Source organism: Parus major, chromosome 1 (assembly GCF_001522545.3).
Source record: "Parus major isolate Abel chromosome 1, Parus_major1.1, whole genome shotgun sequence".
In the NCBI taxonomy this organism is placed as follows: domain Eukaryota; kingdom Metazoa; phylum Chordata; class Aves; order Passeriformes; family Paridae; genus Parus; species Parus major.
Window position 1 is genome coordinate 104,326,179 of NC_031768.1, and position 15,084 is coordinate 104,341,262.

The 15,084-nt window shown below is 37.8% G+C and overlaps 1 protein-coding gene across 9 annotated transcripts in view; it reads left to right on the forward strand.

Moving 5' to 3' along the window:
• Positions 1-15,084, forward strand: part of ROBO2 (roundabout guidance receptor 2) — an 867,116-nt gene that overhangs the window by 467,856 nt on the left and 384,176 nt on the right. For all 9 annotated transcript variants that reach the window (XM_015636755.3, XM_033518494.1, XM_015636762.3 and 6 more), the window contains exon 2: positions 3,057-3,383. In XM_015636755.3, coding sequence (XP_015492241.1) covers positions 3,057-3,383 — 327 coding nt within the window. The remainder of the gene's footprint in view (positions 1-3,056; positions 3,384-15,084) is intronic.

The window sequence follows — 15,084 nt, forward strand, 5'->3', positions numbered from 1 at the left end:
GGAAAGGCTGGGAGGATTGGGATTCTTCTGACTGGGGAAGAGAAGGCTTTGAGGAGATCTAATTGTGGCCTTCCAGTACCTGAAGGGAGTTTTCCTGGAGGAAAGATGGAGGAAGATGTTTTACAAGAGCCTGAATTGACAAAACAAGGGGGTATGATTTAAACTGAGAGTAGGTTTATATCAGATATTGGGAAGAAATTCTTGACTTGAGGGTGGTGAGGCACTGGAACCCTCCTGTGGAATAGCTCCAACAATTCTAATATTGTAGGAATTTTGGTTTTGCCCACCAGCATGTAATAGCTCATGTGAAGTCATTGCAGTCTATTATAGTAAAGGCTTAAGAGCTCCTAAATATGCTCTAGGCATGCACCAGATGGAAATCCTGGGGGGAGGAATGGAAAAGGGAGCTGTATGGGTAGCCCAGGATACACACAGCTGCCTGCTTCAGGTCATGCTTATATCTTGCTCTGCAGTAAAAGTATCCTCTGCCCTGACAGCTCATGGGGTTAACAGAATTTCTGTTCCTTCTAAATGAAGTTGTACTTGTGAGAGAAGTTGGGGGAGACCATAGTGAAGGAATCAAAACTAGAATCAAACACCACTTGCGTCTGTCTCTTTCTGATATGCAGGCAGTGTCTAGAGACAGGCAATGGAGCCAAGTTTCTGGTTTTGTTTCTATATTTTCCTGATTTATTTCTAAATCAGCATAACCTTAGGGAATACCTGTTGGTGCTCAGTTCACTTTGGAAGGAGGGAGCTTGATGTGCCCTGTGAATGATCTTGTGTGTGTTTTGCTTCTTCCCTTCTCTAAGTACTTGATGAGGGGAATTCCTTGTAGCCCTGGAGAGCTGAAGGTGAGCCCAGCCATCACAGGAATGTGTGGTCTGATTGTCCTTGAAACACCTCCTGAGCTTTTTCCTTACACATTGGCATGGTCCCTGCTGCTCCTATCTCAACCTTCTCTTCTGCACAAATTGCTTAATTAGGATAGAGTGAGTAAGCACTAGTTTTATGATAAACATCAGTACTGAAGAGGAAGATTAAGTGCTATTGTGACCTGAGGAGGGTTTTTTAATTGGGTTGTATAAGGTATGAGGTTAGCTTTTTGTGGGAGAAAGCTTTTTGCACAGCTGTAAACATGGCCTGTAAGTCTGGGTAGGATATACTTCCAGGAGTTCTGAACGCTATCAACAAACTTTTGTGTGCAAGAAAACTGATATTTTGGATTTGTGTTTTGCATTTCTTGCTACTAATTTTGTTACCCTGTGTTAAATAATTATCATAATTCAGTTGTATCTGTTCTCTGCCTTAAGTCCCTCGCACTTTGTGGAAACATCTTAGCTTTCCTTTTCTTCCTGATACTGTGTTCTAAACACAGCTAGTGGGGTTTTATTTGCTTTTTGAGAAAAAGTAATAAATTAAGTTGCTAGCCTTGTGTCTGGAGTATTATAAATGTTTCTAATCAGAGTATGAAGTTGACTTTTTAGTACCATGTGCTGTCAGATGTTTATCTTCTACTTTAATGGTGATTTCAGTCTTTTTTGGTGTTGTGTATGGGGTCATGGACTAGGGTTATTTTTTAACTGGAGATTCTCCTATTAGTTCGGGGTTGGGTTTTTTTTTTGTTGTTGCTTTTTTATTTTGTTTTGGTTTTTTTGTTGGTAGAAGTGAGAATAAAATATATCTTCCAAATGTCCTGTAAGTTTATCTGTGCTTAGCTACAGAATATGGGGTTTTTTCATGTACAGACATTGCAGATTATGGATTTCTTTGTTCTTCTGGTAATAGAATCTGGAAGCCTCTGAAAGAGCCAATTTGTGCAACAGCAATGTAACACTTAACTGTGGTGGCATGCCTTAGTTTAATGACCTGAGTGTTAGTAAAACAGGAGTCCAAAGGTGGATTCACTCTGTTGAATGGATCCTTATGCCTTTCCTCATAACTTTTGTAGTAAATGAGGCATTGAAAATATTTTAATGTATGTAGAGCCTAGGATATAATTAGGACATTGATGTTAAATTGCTTTTCTACGACTCAGCAAAACTGCTGATCAGAAAATTGAGACAAATGTTTCACTAACCTGCAGAAGCTGGTTTACCTTGTATTTGAGAAGTGCAGACCAATTGGAGCAGCATGGCACCTCCACTCAAAGGATTTTCAGGATCCATGCTAAAAAAGCCTATTTTTGAGACCCAACGAAGAGGCAAAAAGTGCTGTGACTGTTGCATAAACATTTTTCCAGGCTCATATAGTCTAATTAGATATTCAGGAGTGAGAGTGTCTGTACAATTAATGCCAAGGAGGTGTTCAAGCTAAGGTTGTATTTGAGCACTGACCAACCTGGTCTAGTGGAAGGTGTCCCTGTCCCTGGTAGGGGGTTGGAATGAGATGAGTGTTAAACTCCCTTCCAACCCAGGCCATTTTATGATGCTCTGCCTATATTGTATTTATGTGTGTGTGTGTACATGCAATCCTGAAACTGAAAATTTCTAAAGTGATCTGACATTTGAGATTTCCCTTTTGGCTTTCTTTTTTTGCCTTCTCTTTCCCTACTGGGACTGTTTGTGGAAAAGGGATAAAGCATACATATTAAACTTCAAAGAACTATTAACTAATGGGGGTGGTAAGATGCTGTGGTTTTGGATGTCCTCCTATTGAATCTGGCAGATGAAAGGATGAGAAAGTAGTAGCTATGAGAGGAATCTGGAAGCACACAATGATCTAGAAGTAAATGTAAATAGGAAGATTATCAGAAAAAAAAAGAAAAAATATTGTCATCCTTGTATGTGTAAGGGATCCTCCTCTAAGCACAGTCTGCATCTGGTATGGGTTTGATAACACTATAAAGGGTTATCTCTGTTAGTCCATCTCGGGTGTTTAAGTAGGGGAGTGTTTGATTCAATCTCCGATATCAGACAAAGCAATTTCAAATGCTGTATAGGTTTGTTTGTTGGTTTTTAAGTTTTTGTAACATTAAAGGAATAACTTGCAAGAGCTCTTTGTGATGCCTAAGGCACAAATAAACTGTTCTCTCTTCCCTCTGTTGTTTTCTTTAGGATCCCGTCTCCGCCAAGAGGACTTTCCACCACGGATTGTTGAGCATCCTTCAGATGTGATAGTGTCTAAAGGAGAGCCAACTACTCTGAACTGCAAGGCAGAGGGAAGGCCGACCCCCACCATCGAGTGGTACAAGGATGGCGAGCGGGTGGAAACGGACAAGGACGATCCGCGCTCCCACCGGATGCTGCTGCCCAGCGGATCTTTATTTTTCTTACGCATCGTGCACGGGCGCAGGAGTAAACCCGACGAGGGAAGCTATGTTTGCGTAGCAAGGAACTACCTTGGAGAAGCTGTGAGTCGCAATGCGTCTCTGGAAGTGGCATGTGAGTAGTTTTATTGGTTTAGTATTCTGTAAAACTTCGTAGTGGCTTTTATGCTGTCACCCAGCATCCTGGATAACAAACGAGGTGACAAACGGGGATAAGTACAGCATTTTGTTGTTAGCTGTTGCTCTTAGTCAAGGCATTTTCATGTGTGTTTGTTCAGTAGCAGTGACCATACAGAATAAGTGATTTATACTGAAATGAGGTTCTAGCCAGAGTATAATCATGATTGGCACAAACTTGGACGGAGGATAATCTTCCTCTGAAGAATAATCTAATTTTTAAATGATGTCTAGAGTTGGTTATACTGGAACTAATATGGAAAAATACCTATCATTTAATCTAAGGTGCACTGTCTGTTTCTCTTTATCTCATCATCTGTTACCTCAACAGAAGCAGACAGCATCTTGGTGACTCATGTTCTGTACTGCTGGAAACCTCAATATATGCTCCTTGATCATAAATTTGACCCAGGCCTCATTCATTATGTGGATGGCAAGTGAAATTGTTGGCCATTTCTCATATCATCCAGAGTGGTCGTGGTCTTTATCGATTCTCTTTGTCTTAACAGAGAAGTCAACAGGGCTCTTTCAGAGTCCACCTGGCATGTGTAGTCTGCTTCCAGCAGAGTTAGCAGATACATTCATTATATTCTCAGCAAACAGTCAGACATAAAATACAATCAGTTGTGCATGTTGGGTTTTTTTTGCTGCTTAGTTAGATAGGTTGAATCAACACTGATCCTTTCATTCAGAATGTGCAACTTCACATAGAATTGTATTTTAATAGATTTATGAGTTCTCTCTTCTTGCTGGGCTTTTGTTTTTCATCCACAGCTTTCATCTGACAGTAGTTTCCCTAAAAATGTGTTTGAAGTGGGCTTTAGAACAAATTTGTACTTCTTAGTTGATAGAGAATGGATTAAGTCCACAGTAGATGATATGTTTAAAGCGGGGAGGCAAAGAAATCTTTGTTCCTAATGCAGTTTTCAGACTTTCATAACTAATATGGTGTGATCTTAAGGCTTCTGTTTTCTCAGAAATTTCAGAAAATGCCATTTTTGAAATATGTAAATGGCAGGTAGAACGGACTTGTTCACTACATTTCACCTGTTGTAACCTAGATTCAAAACTGTGTCAAAAAATAAAAACAGTTTTGGCACACTATCAAAGCAGAAATTAACGTGCCAGTAAATGCATCACAGAAGGTTTTTCAGTTTTGGTTGATATTTGGGAATTGAGGAAAAACCAGTTTAAGGAAGGCTGAAATCTGGGTGAGTATTACAAGATACATTTATTGGATTATTTGTGTCTTTGTACATGTGTTTTAACTGTTGAGAAATCCTAAGAGAGAGACATAAACACTTGAAATTTTTATTCTAATCCTGTTGAGATTCAGGATCTCCTGTTGAAGTTCAAAGGATTGTTCCAGTTGTACCTTGAGTCATCAAATTGAAATGACTGATTATTTTAAAATTTAAATATGCTCTATATCTTGTCAGTTTTCACTGATCCCTTGTTCATTGACTATTGTGAGACTCTTGTTACACCATCTCCAGTCTCTGGAGTTTGTTTAACCACTGTAGCTGGTGTCAGGTCAGGCATGAATCGTATGGGAGATAGTAGCAAACTTTAATAAAGCTGTTCTCCTTTGTCAGCTGTTTTAGGGCAGGAGCAATGTGAATGGGAAAGTGAGATATGAAACCGTAGCTGAAGTTTTTGCAATAACATTGTGCTTTTACTGTTTTGATAGCTTTGAAATTTAACTGCCTGAATCCCCCAATTAAAGGGTTTAGCAGTCTAAAGCAGACTCTCCTATTTCACTTCAACCATGCTTTATCTTTCTTTGAGCAGTACCATGGCTGCAATTACAGAAAGGTCTTCATCAAAGAAAAACATGTAATACATACATTGCTTGTTTATTTAATTTTAGGGGTTCTGCTGTGATTTTTAAAAACACATAGCAGTGCCTGGTGTGTATCAAAGGCATCCTTTGGAAGATTACAGCAAATAGTTTTTTGATATAGTTGATATAATTTTGATATAATTTTTGAGACAATTTTTGGTCGTAAATCTGGTTTTTGAGTGAGTTTCAGGGAACAATTGCAGTCTCTTCCTTGTTTTTCTACTGTCAGCATTTCTGGGCTGAAGAAGATGGGCAGGTCTGTAGCAGCCCATTTTCCCACTCAGGAAATGAGTTGCTGGTGACAGACTGTTGTCAGGATGAGTCCCCATTCACCTGTCCTCAACTCCTGCTGGAAAACTGTTGAGTTGCCTGGATGCTGCAGCCCTGTCCTTGGGGCCGCACATGATCCAGTCTGACTCGTGCTCTCTGTCATGGTGTTGAAAACTCTTCTTTCCACACCCTGCCAAGCTGTTTTCATCACCACAAACAGCATGGCTGTCCTTTCCTGACAAGGTGGTGGGTTATTATCTGACTGTAGGTGGCCTCAAATTGTGCCATGAGGAGCAAACTGCTGCTTTTCACAGGTTTACAGTGCTTGAGTGTGCTGCTTTAGAGTAAGAAACTGTACTTGTTTTAATTTTCTTATTAAGCTGGCAGTTACTAATGTGCTCTTGCAACTTTTGAGTGATTTATGAAGAAACATTTATTGGGGTTGTATATGTGTTAGATGTGTTTGTGCTTGTGCATCAATATGATAAACAGTGTTAATTGTGATTAATTTTCTTTCCTTCTCTTTTTTTTTTCCACCCCCTCCATGGGTGCCTGCCACAAAACTGTGGGATTGAAAATCTTCTGATGTATCCATATTTCTGTGTAAAGACAGAATTTAAATTCAGCTGGGACACAGAATGGTTCAAACAATCTTGAACAGTCATTTGCCCCTTGTGTTTTATTTTTTTTGAGTGAGTTTTTTCAAGTTGCTGGAATCCCTAAGCTCTTTTTGGCTGAGTAACAGTTTACCTCTTTCCCAAGCATGAAGAATTTAGGTATCAGCCACTTTAAGGCACAGAAGGTATGGCTCTAAATCCATGCCTCTTCAGAGCACTTGCAAACAGTTTGAGGCAAGTATTCTTGTATTGATGTATATCCTCAGAAAAAATTTTCCATGCTAGTAAAACTGAAGAACTGTGATTTGGAAAGTTAGTTAAAAAACATCATTAATACTAAATGTACTTTTAAAATATTTTTGCATTTAATTTAGAATATCTTCATTCCAGAAGGCATTTAAGAAGAAATAGTTGGAATTTTGAAGGAAAAGTTGTTATTTGAAGGCACAGTTTAGGATTGATACAACTCACTCCATTTAATTGTTTTAATGCATTAAATCCTGGTGTGCTTCATGCAGATTAATTCTTCAGTCAGAGCTTCCTTAGAAAGAAAAAATAATGCAAATGCTACCATTCAAACAAGTCTTCCAAATTGTACGTGGCAAATTTTCATGTACTGTTTTTGTTTTATGGTTAAATCATTAAAAACAGATGTTCTAGTCTTAAAACTCTGTGAAGAATTGTATTCAAAAGAGTAAAACATCTTTCTCTTCATTTTCTCCATTAGAATTTTTTAAATTGAAATTGAACAAGAGTTGGCATTATTGGACGTATGTTGATGTTCAGATTTTCTTGGGGGAGAATTTAGAAAGGGAAGTAGGCTGGAAATGGTTTGATCTTTCACCAAACTGCTTTCTTATTCAAACACCAGGAGTCTTAAAATAAAAGCCCGTTTTTTTTTTTAACAATGCACCAGTTGAGGCGATCGAAGCGATGTGGTGGAGTTTTCCAGGGGGAATATCAGGAAACACATTTGCAGTAGCGAGCGTAGCTTGGATTTCAGCTGGGAGCACCGGGGCGCCACGTGTGAGCAGGGGACGGAGCGCGAGGGTCCCCGCGCTGGCCAGGGCTGCCTCTGATCCAGCCGGAGTCAGCGGCAGCCCCCAGGGAGAGCAGCTGGAGCTCCAGGTGTTAAATATGTGACAGCAGCTTGATCTATCGACCACTGTTATGGGGGCTTTGGCCTAAATGAAAATTCATGAAAAATTGATGAAGTCCCCAGATTATTTTTTTCCCTTTTCCTTTTGCAGTGCTGTGCCAGTGCAGCGAGGAGAGATTAAATGAGGTGTTGAACGCTTTAGTGGCGAGGAGGTTGTGGTTCAGAGGTCAGGGGGGAGGGGAAATAACACCCATTTTCTACCTTACTTTCCTTTAAAAGAAAACATGAAGCTTTTCAGATTAGTTGGGATTTGCTGCCATTTTAATATAATAATAAAGCTCAGGAATATTCACAAATGGGATTCTTTTCTGCATGGGTTGGTAAAGACTGGGAGTATGTGGGTGGGTGCAGAAAACAGTGTAAGCCTCTGAGTCATAATTCAATTGGAGAACCAGAAATAGATTGAATTTTGTAATGGCAGTATAAATTTGGGCTTCCATCTTTCTGAGTCTCTGCTTGAACTGAAGTCATTTGGAGAAAGAAGAGGTCTTGCATTATTTATATGCCACAGATTGCTTGGATAGCAGGCTTTGGAACACTCTCTAAACATAATGATCCTGTTTGTGTTAGATTCAACACTGAATTATGTTTTTATCTGTAACAAGAGAGGTAATAGTAGTACACTGAGTTTAGTGTGAAGTCAGAGGTGTTCTGCAAAGCAAGCCTAAGCCAGATCTTAAACATGGGAGACAGTAATTTTACAAATAAACCAGATATATTTAAACGTTCAGTGAATAAAGGCTGAGAGATATAAAATATATGCTCTGCAATCACCTCTGCATCATAATGCTGATAGCTATTTGCTGGAGCATGTGCAGTAGGCTGCAATATGTTCATAATAATGGAGTTAATAATTTCCTTTGAGATATTCAAAGTGAAAGAAGAGCACAGTGTATGTGACTGTAAAATGGGTAGATGATTTTTTTCCATCTAGTTTCTGTTTAATGTATGATAGTAACACATTATTAACTTTGTTATTGGTAATTTTAAAGTCTGATTTACTAGAGGTTACTTTCACTTGTAGAGAGTGTGTGCTGTTCCTTATACCCCTCTCACCCTCATCCTTCTAAACAGAGTATGAAAGGCTTTCTGTCTAAGTTGGCACTCTTCTGGTCTCATCATGACAGAATAATTATTGTAGAAATTGGAATGCTGGAGACTGCGGTCTGCTCGATGAGCAATACAAGGATGCTGAAAAGCATCATGCTTTTTCTCTAAGAATAAATTTAACAAATCATGGCTATTATCACAGCATGCTTAAAGAAAATTAAATTCCTCTTGTAGAAGAGAACAAATAAAATTGTATCTGATTACGTTATCTGGGAAAAAGTAGATTTCGTAAGATGGTGTGAGCACCTTAAATCTTCTCTATACTTTTGAAGCTTGCAATAACCAATTTATGTAGACTTTTCTGTGAATTAGGATGTAGCCAGTAGGAACACCATTGTCTGAAAACATTACATAAAATGGCATTTCTTTTTAGGGCAGTAACTCTTAGTCATTATTAGAAATTAGAGGTTGCTAAATATAGATGAGTAATAACATATCAGATCAATCAAGACCTGATTTGATATCTCATTGCAAAGTTTTCTTTTGAGTAAAAAAATAGTTCTGATTATTTACTTTATCAATCTTAATTAATCAGCTTTTAGTTGATTGTTTTTATTTCTTCTGAATTCACCTGAGACAAGAAACCTATGTATTTGAGAGAGGGTGTGATCTTTGTACCAGTACCCAGAATTAACTAGAATTTTTATGAGAGAGGTGCTCTTCATTAGGATAACCCAAATTCTGTTTGTAACGGATTTCTCACAAACTGTTTTAAGTTTGTGCTTCAGCATTGATGCCTTCCATGTATGCAGAAGCAGTACTTCCCCCACCATCATCCATTAGGATTTAGACAATTCATCACATTGTTACATCTTCATCTATTACCCTTTGAACTCCACCTGGACATGCAGATTTAAATGTTTCCGAGGCTAAAAGAGCTAAGGACTTCTTATATTTTAAGTATATTTAAGATATTTAAAATTCTATTACACATAATATCAAGCTCTACGATGCCTGTAGATTTCACCAGGCCTTGTTTTTGTTCTCCTTTTTCTTGTTTTTTTCATACTGTGGCCTTAAAATAAATTATTTTTTTGGTAGACATTCACAGCATAATGAACGCTAAAGAAAGATACAGATGCTCATACAAGACAAGCCAGAAGAGTGTTGTGAGCACTTCAACTCAGTTGGTTATGTGTGCCAAGTGAAAAATTTCCTTAACAGCTGGAAGGTGTTTCCACCATGTGAATTAATACTTAAGAACAGGTTAATAAGTCTCTGCAATGTGCTCTCATGCACTGCGTTCACACAGACCAGAATCATCCCCGTCATCCTTGCAGAAGAAATAGTTGTCAGAGCCAGAAATTATCAGAGAATCTTTTTGTAGGCTGTCTTGTTTATCCCTTGAATTCTGCTCAGGACCTACACTTTTACCCCACCTAAAAAAGACCTTTGTGTTACGTTTTTAGGAGATATTTGCAGTTGATCTTATTCTGCATCTAAAAATTTCTTGCCCATTCCTCACTTGATTTTTATCGCCTTCTTTCTTCCCCTTAACTTTGATTTCATTTTATTTTTTAAAATCAGATGTGCTGTTTATATGCTCTGAATGCTCTACCTGAGAAAATGTTGACAGCTAAGGAACAACTGAGCAACACAGAAACCTTGAAAGAAATCAGCTCCTGATTGATCTGTTAGTGGGCTCATCATCATGTGCTGATTTTTTTTTTTTGGTTGACATTTCTCTGATTTTTAGTTCATATGGGAAATGAAGGAGAACAAGATAACATAGAATTTTTGCAACTCTTTTCTCTGTGCTCAGAGGCCAGTAAGCACTATTTGAATGTTAATGGAAATATTAGCTATTGGCATGTGCTTCATTCATGTTATATTACTCTGCAATGTTAGGCTTAAAGAAGTACTCATTTGAAGCGATGCTCAGATTATGCCTTCACAAATTTTTCATGATCTCAGTTCTAACAAGGTTCATTACTGTGGTAATTAACAGCAATTACAGGATGATATTGGTGGATATTTTACATATACACATCTTTGTCTCTATATATATATTGATATAGATTTTTATTCTGATAATCACTCTATTTTAGAAGACTCCAAACCCTTAACCTTCTTCCTTATCTTTTTCCCTGTCTTTGTTCAGACATGTACTTCCCTTGCTCTTGATCTTAGAGGACTAAAATTTAGTCATGGCTTTGATACTACTTAAAAAGTTCCCATAGATTTTATACTTCACATAAATTTCTAATATGTGGAATTTATGTGGGAAATGAAGTGGTGGTTTTGTTCCACTCCTCTTGCTTGAATTTTTCAAGTGGCAGCGATGTGAATGTGTGCTGATACTTGGGAAATGGCTTCATTGTGATCGAGAAGGGAGGCGTACACAGTCACTTTCTGCTGTCTCATAGATCTGTTTGCCACTGTACAAAGAGATGTAGAGTTGTAAAGAACTGGGCGTCCTGGATCGCTGACTTCCTGTATTCTACACAGCTGTACTTTGTAATTCTGTTCAGAAACATTTCAAGCTGCACTCTGAAAAGCAGCTTGATTGTCCTCCCCTTCATGCCCAAGCTCACTTCTTTCTGTTTCTGTTGAAAGCCTCTCTTGGAACTTAGGTATTCTAATGGTGAGAAAAATCAATTTCATGTTCCCAGTGTAAACATAAACATGCTTAATTTAGGCTAATTCTTGTGATTTTGGAGCGCCTCTCCTATGAGGAAAGGCTGAGGAAATTAGGATTGTTATCCTGGGGATGAGAAGGCTCTGGGGAGATCTTACAGCAACCTTTCAACAATTAGAAGAGTCTTATAAGCAAGATGGGGAAATACTTTTTTGGCAGTACCTGCTGCTTTAGGAGAAGGGGTAATGGTTTTAAACTGCAGGAGGGTCGATCAAGAGTAGGTATAAGGAAGAAGATTTTTGCTGTGGAGGTGGTAAAACCCTGGAGCAGGCTGCTCGGAGAGGTGATGGATGACCCATCCCTGGAAACATTCAAGGTCAGGTTGGATGGAGCTCTGAGTAACCTGGTCTAGTTGAAGATGTCCCTGCTCATTGCAGGGAGGTTGGACTAGATGGCATTTAAAAGGTTAATTTCTACTCAAACTATTCTGTGATTCTGTGATCTGATTTTTCTGTAGTTGTTTTCTCTCCATTGTATTTACAGACCACTGTGGTGTCACTTCTCATCTCCGTTATTGCTAAGTTAAACAAGAAAAGCTCAAGAGTTTTCTTGGAAAATATTTGCTTGATCCTAGTAGTCATTCATCACCTGTTCTAGTCTGCATATGTTTTCTGAGATATGAGTGGGTAGATTGCATGTAATATTTCAAGACTTGCATGCTGTGCACAATAAACTAATGTTAATAACTGTCTTCACTGGTCCCTGATCTATCAGTCATCTTTAACTTTTTATAAGCATTTTGTAACTCTTAGTCCTTTTATAATAATCAGACACAGATCTTTCTCTTCCTTTGTGATTTTAACAGATGAGCTCTACTGTGCCATAAACTTCCCTGTGATTGGTTTGAAAGAATATGGCCTGGCATTTGCTATTATTCCACTTCAGTTAGTTCTCCTATACTAATTTTCAGTGTCATCCCATTCTTCCTGTCTAATGATCCCCTGTTGGGCCCTGCTGGGTTCATTGCCTAATCTTGTATGCCAAAAGAGATGTTGGCCTTGGTGTTCAAAATTGGCAGTTCCTTAAACCACCTGCATCTTGCTGGAGGACTTCTACTAATCGGACTCAAATCTGCCTGTTGCTCTCCTTGTATGCAAAATCATTTGATGAAATAAATGAGAGGGAAACAAGTTTCTGTCAGCCTATGAAGAGATCACCAACCTAGTAAGGCTGAGCCATCTAAACATTGCTTATGGGAAGGAAGTAGCTTCTTTCTGTTATAATCTCAAAACAATCCATACATGAGAATCTGAGGAAAAATATCCTCAGTTTAGGGGATAAATTGAACAATAATCTTGCAAAAGTAATGACATTGGCAAAGCTTGGAATTATTTTTCAGGTCATATTGTATACAAAAAAATCCCCAACTGCTGACTGTTATAACCCCATACAGATGACAGAAAAAAGGGCAATAATTTTGTATTTTAACAGTGATGAATGCCAAATGGAACTTTGGGTGTGTCTAGAATGTGAGAATTCCTGTGTTTTCTCCAGAGCAGCACTGTTGAGGTAGTTCCATATCATGTCTTTTATTTCACATGGGCAGTGGCATAATGACCCACTGGGTCTCACCAGCTGGTCCATCCAGTGCAATGGTCCATCTTGGACAGTAAAAAAACCCACTGGTTTAGGGAGTACACGAGGTGTTTAAGCTCATGTGTTTGAAGTTTAAGCACTTTAAGTTGCTCATTCAGTGGATTCAGGACAATTGTTTTTCTTGGCTGGAATCCAAAAAAGGCACAGGTAGTAGAGAACCTGGAGTAGTTGGAAGCATCTGGGTGAAACACTGTCACCTTAGCCACTGAGATGTGTGTTATCTTTACTGAAATGTTGTCTTTATGATAAAAATGCTTGCATAGAGTCAAGCTTCCTTTGTTTTTGTGCACATTGTACCTTTTCTCTTGAAGTATAGAGTATTTAGAATGTTTTAAAATTAAGTTGATAACAAAGCCCATATAGGAAAACACAGTCTGGTGTAAATTTGGGGTTGTTGAAGCAAACTGGAAAGTTAACAGTTTTCAGTGTTTGTCAGAATGGGTTTTTCTTTTAGCAAAACATCTTTGTTACTGAAGAGTAAATGGCAAAAAAAACCCAAAAAAACACACAAAAAACCACTTGAATTCATTTTCAGAAAGCATTTGCTTTTGTGTTCTATTTACATTGTTTCTAACTCTGTCTTCTCATTTTTATCTATTTATTTTATGTTTCAAACTTAGAATCAGCAACTAGAAGTCACATTTTCCTCAAGTAGTCTCATTCTTGTTGTTTGTTCAGATTATTGGAGGATGAATTAAGTAGCCTGAAGTCTGGACACTCAGCTGGGAAAAGTGATTGAAGCCACTCTGGATGCCAGAGATCTGTACCTTAGAGTCCCTAGTCCTTCCCTTAGCATATATACAATTTTTATTGTACTGCAGAAGCAGTTTTAATTACCTGTTTCAGACCTGTAAATTCCTCTTTTACAGATGCCTGTCTGGAAGTTAGTGGTGACAATACTGAACATCAGTTATGTTTTCTTTGAGATTCAGAACCATCTGTTAGAAACCATGTATCATGTTGATTGCAGAACCACAGGCAGAAGCCAAATATTTTGATTAGTAGTATGCTATCATAAAAATATGAGGGATATTCTTCATTTTTTTTGCCTTTTTCTGCCTACTGGAAAAAGACAGGTGACTTTCTTCATGTTTTTATTAAGATTGTGTTCCCATTTGAGCAGCATCTGATCTGAAAGTATCACTTACTGCAAATTTTGGACTTAATAGATTTTTATATGTGTTATGTAAAACATTGATTGTAGCAGTCTGGTTCAAAATTGTGGAAATATGACTCCCTTGCTCCCACCCTCCCCCTTGGGAGCATCTAATATAAATAAACCTTTCAGAAAATGAGCTCTAGGGAAAGAAGTTGCAGCAATCCTAACAAAACTGGTTCCTTTGTCTTTAAGAAACCTGTATCTTACAAAAATGCTTCAAAAAGCAAACCAACCATCTGAAAAAAAAAATAAAATTCAAAACCCTAATCACTACCATTCCACTGCCCTCCCTCCAAGAAAAGAAAGAAAGAAAGGCATAAAAATTGGATCTGCAAATTATTGTAGAGTTACTTTTTTCCCTGCCAGTGTCATTAATCTACATGATGTCTACACTGAAGCCTTTGCTTTTACATTTTTTGGAGAGACTGGGACAGAGGCCTGTTATTGTTTCTTTTTTTTTACCTGGATTTTCTTCTCAGATAGCTAGGTCAGATTGTAAGGACTTGTTTTCTATTTCTAGAATAAAAGCTTGTCTTTGACTATTCTTTATATAATTCACCTTCTAATTTTCCTATTCATCAAAATATTTTGACTGGCTATCATAGATACGCTGTGAGCACATGTGCAGATCTAAGTTTATATGTCACTTTTCTCATTATACACCTGCATTCTGAACAAATGAGAACTTGGTTGGATCAAATTTATGCTTTTAATTCCAGTAGTGCATGTGTGCTTAAAGATAGCTAATAATACTAATTTCCATCTCTCCTGGAAATAATTTCACTTTTGCAGAGTGTTTTACTATGAGGTGGATGTAGAAAGCACAAGTTCAGAGTTATAAGGAAGGAACAGTTTTGTATCAGCTTGTGACCACATTCCTGCCAGTTACAAACAGACCAGGTGAACAAACAGGATATAGTGTGCAATATAGTTACAAAAAGCATAGTTATTTGCTACAGTTATGGGAATAAAAACTCTCAAATTATACTGAATATTGTCAGTATTGTTTAGGACCAGAGCAATATACAGCTATTTACCTATCATATGTTTTAGAGGTATAAATATATATAAATATTACATATATATATCCATATATATGCATGAAATATGTGTATATATATATATGAAACATTCTAAACATAATGCTTTTAAAAATTAGGATTTATCATTGATGCACATTAAAATTCCTGCATAATGGATAGAGTAGGAGTTTGTTCTCTGTGCTGTCTATGCTTCAAAGGAGCTTC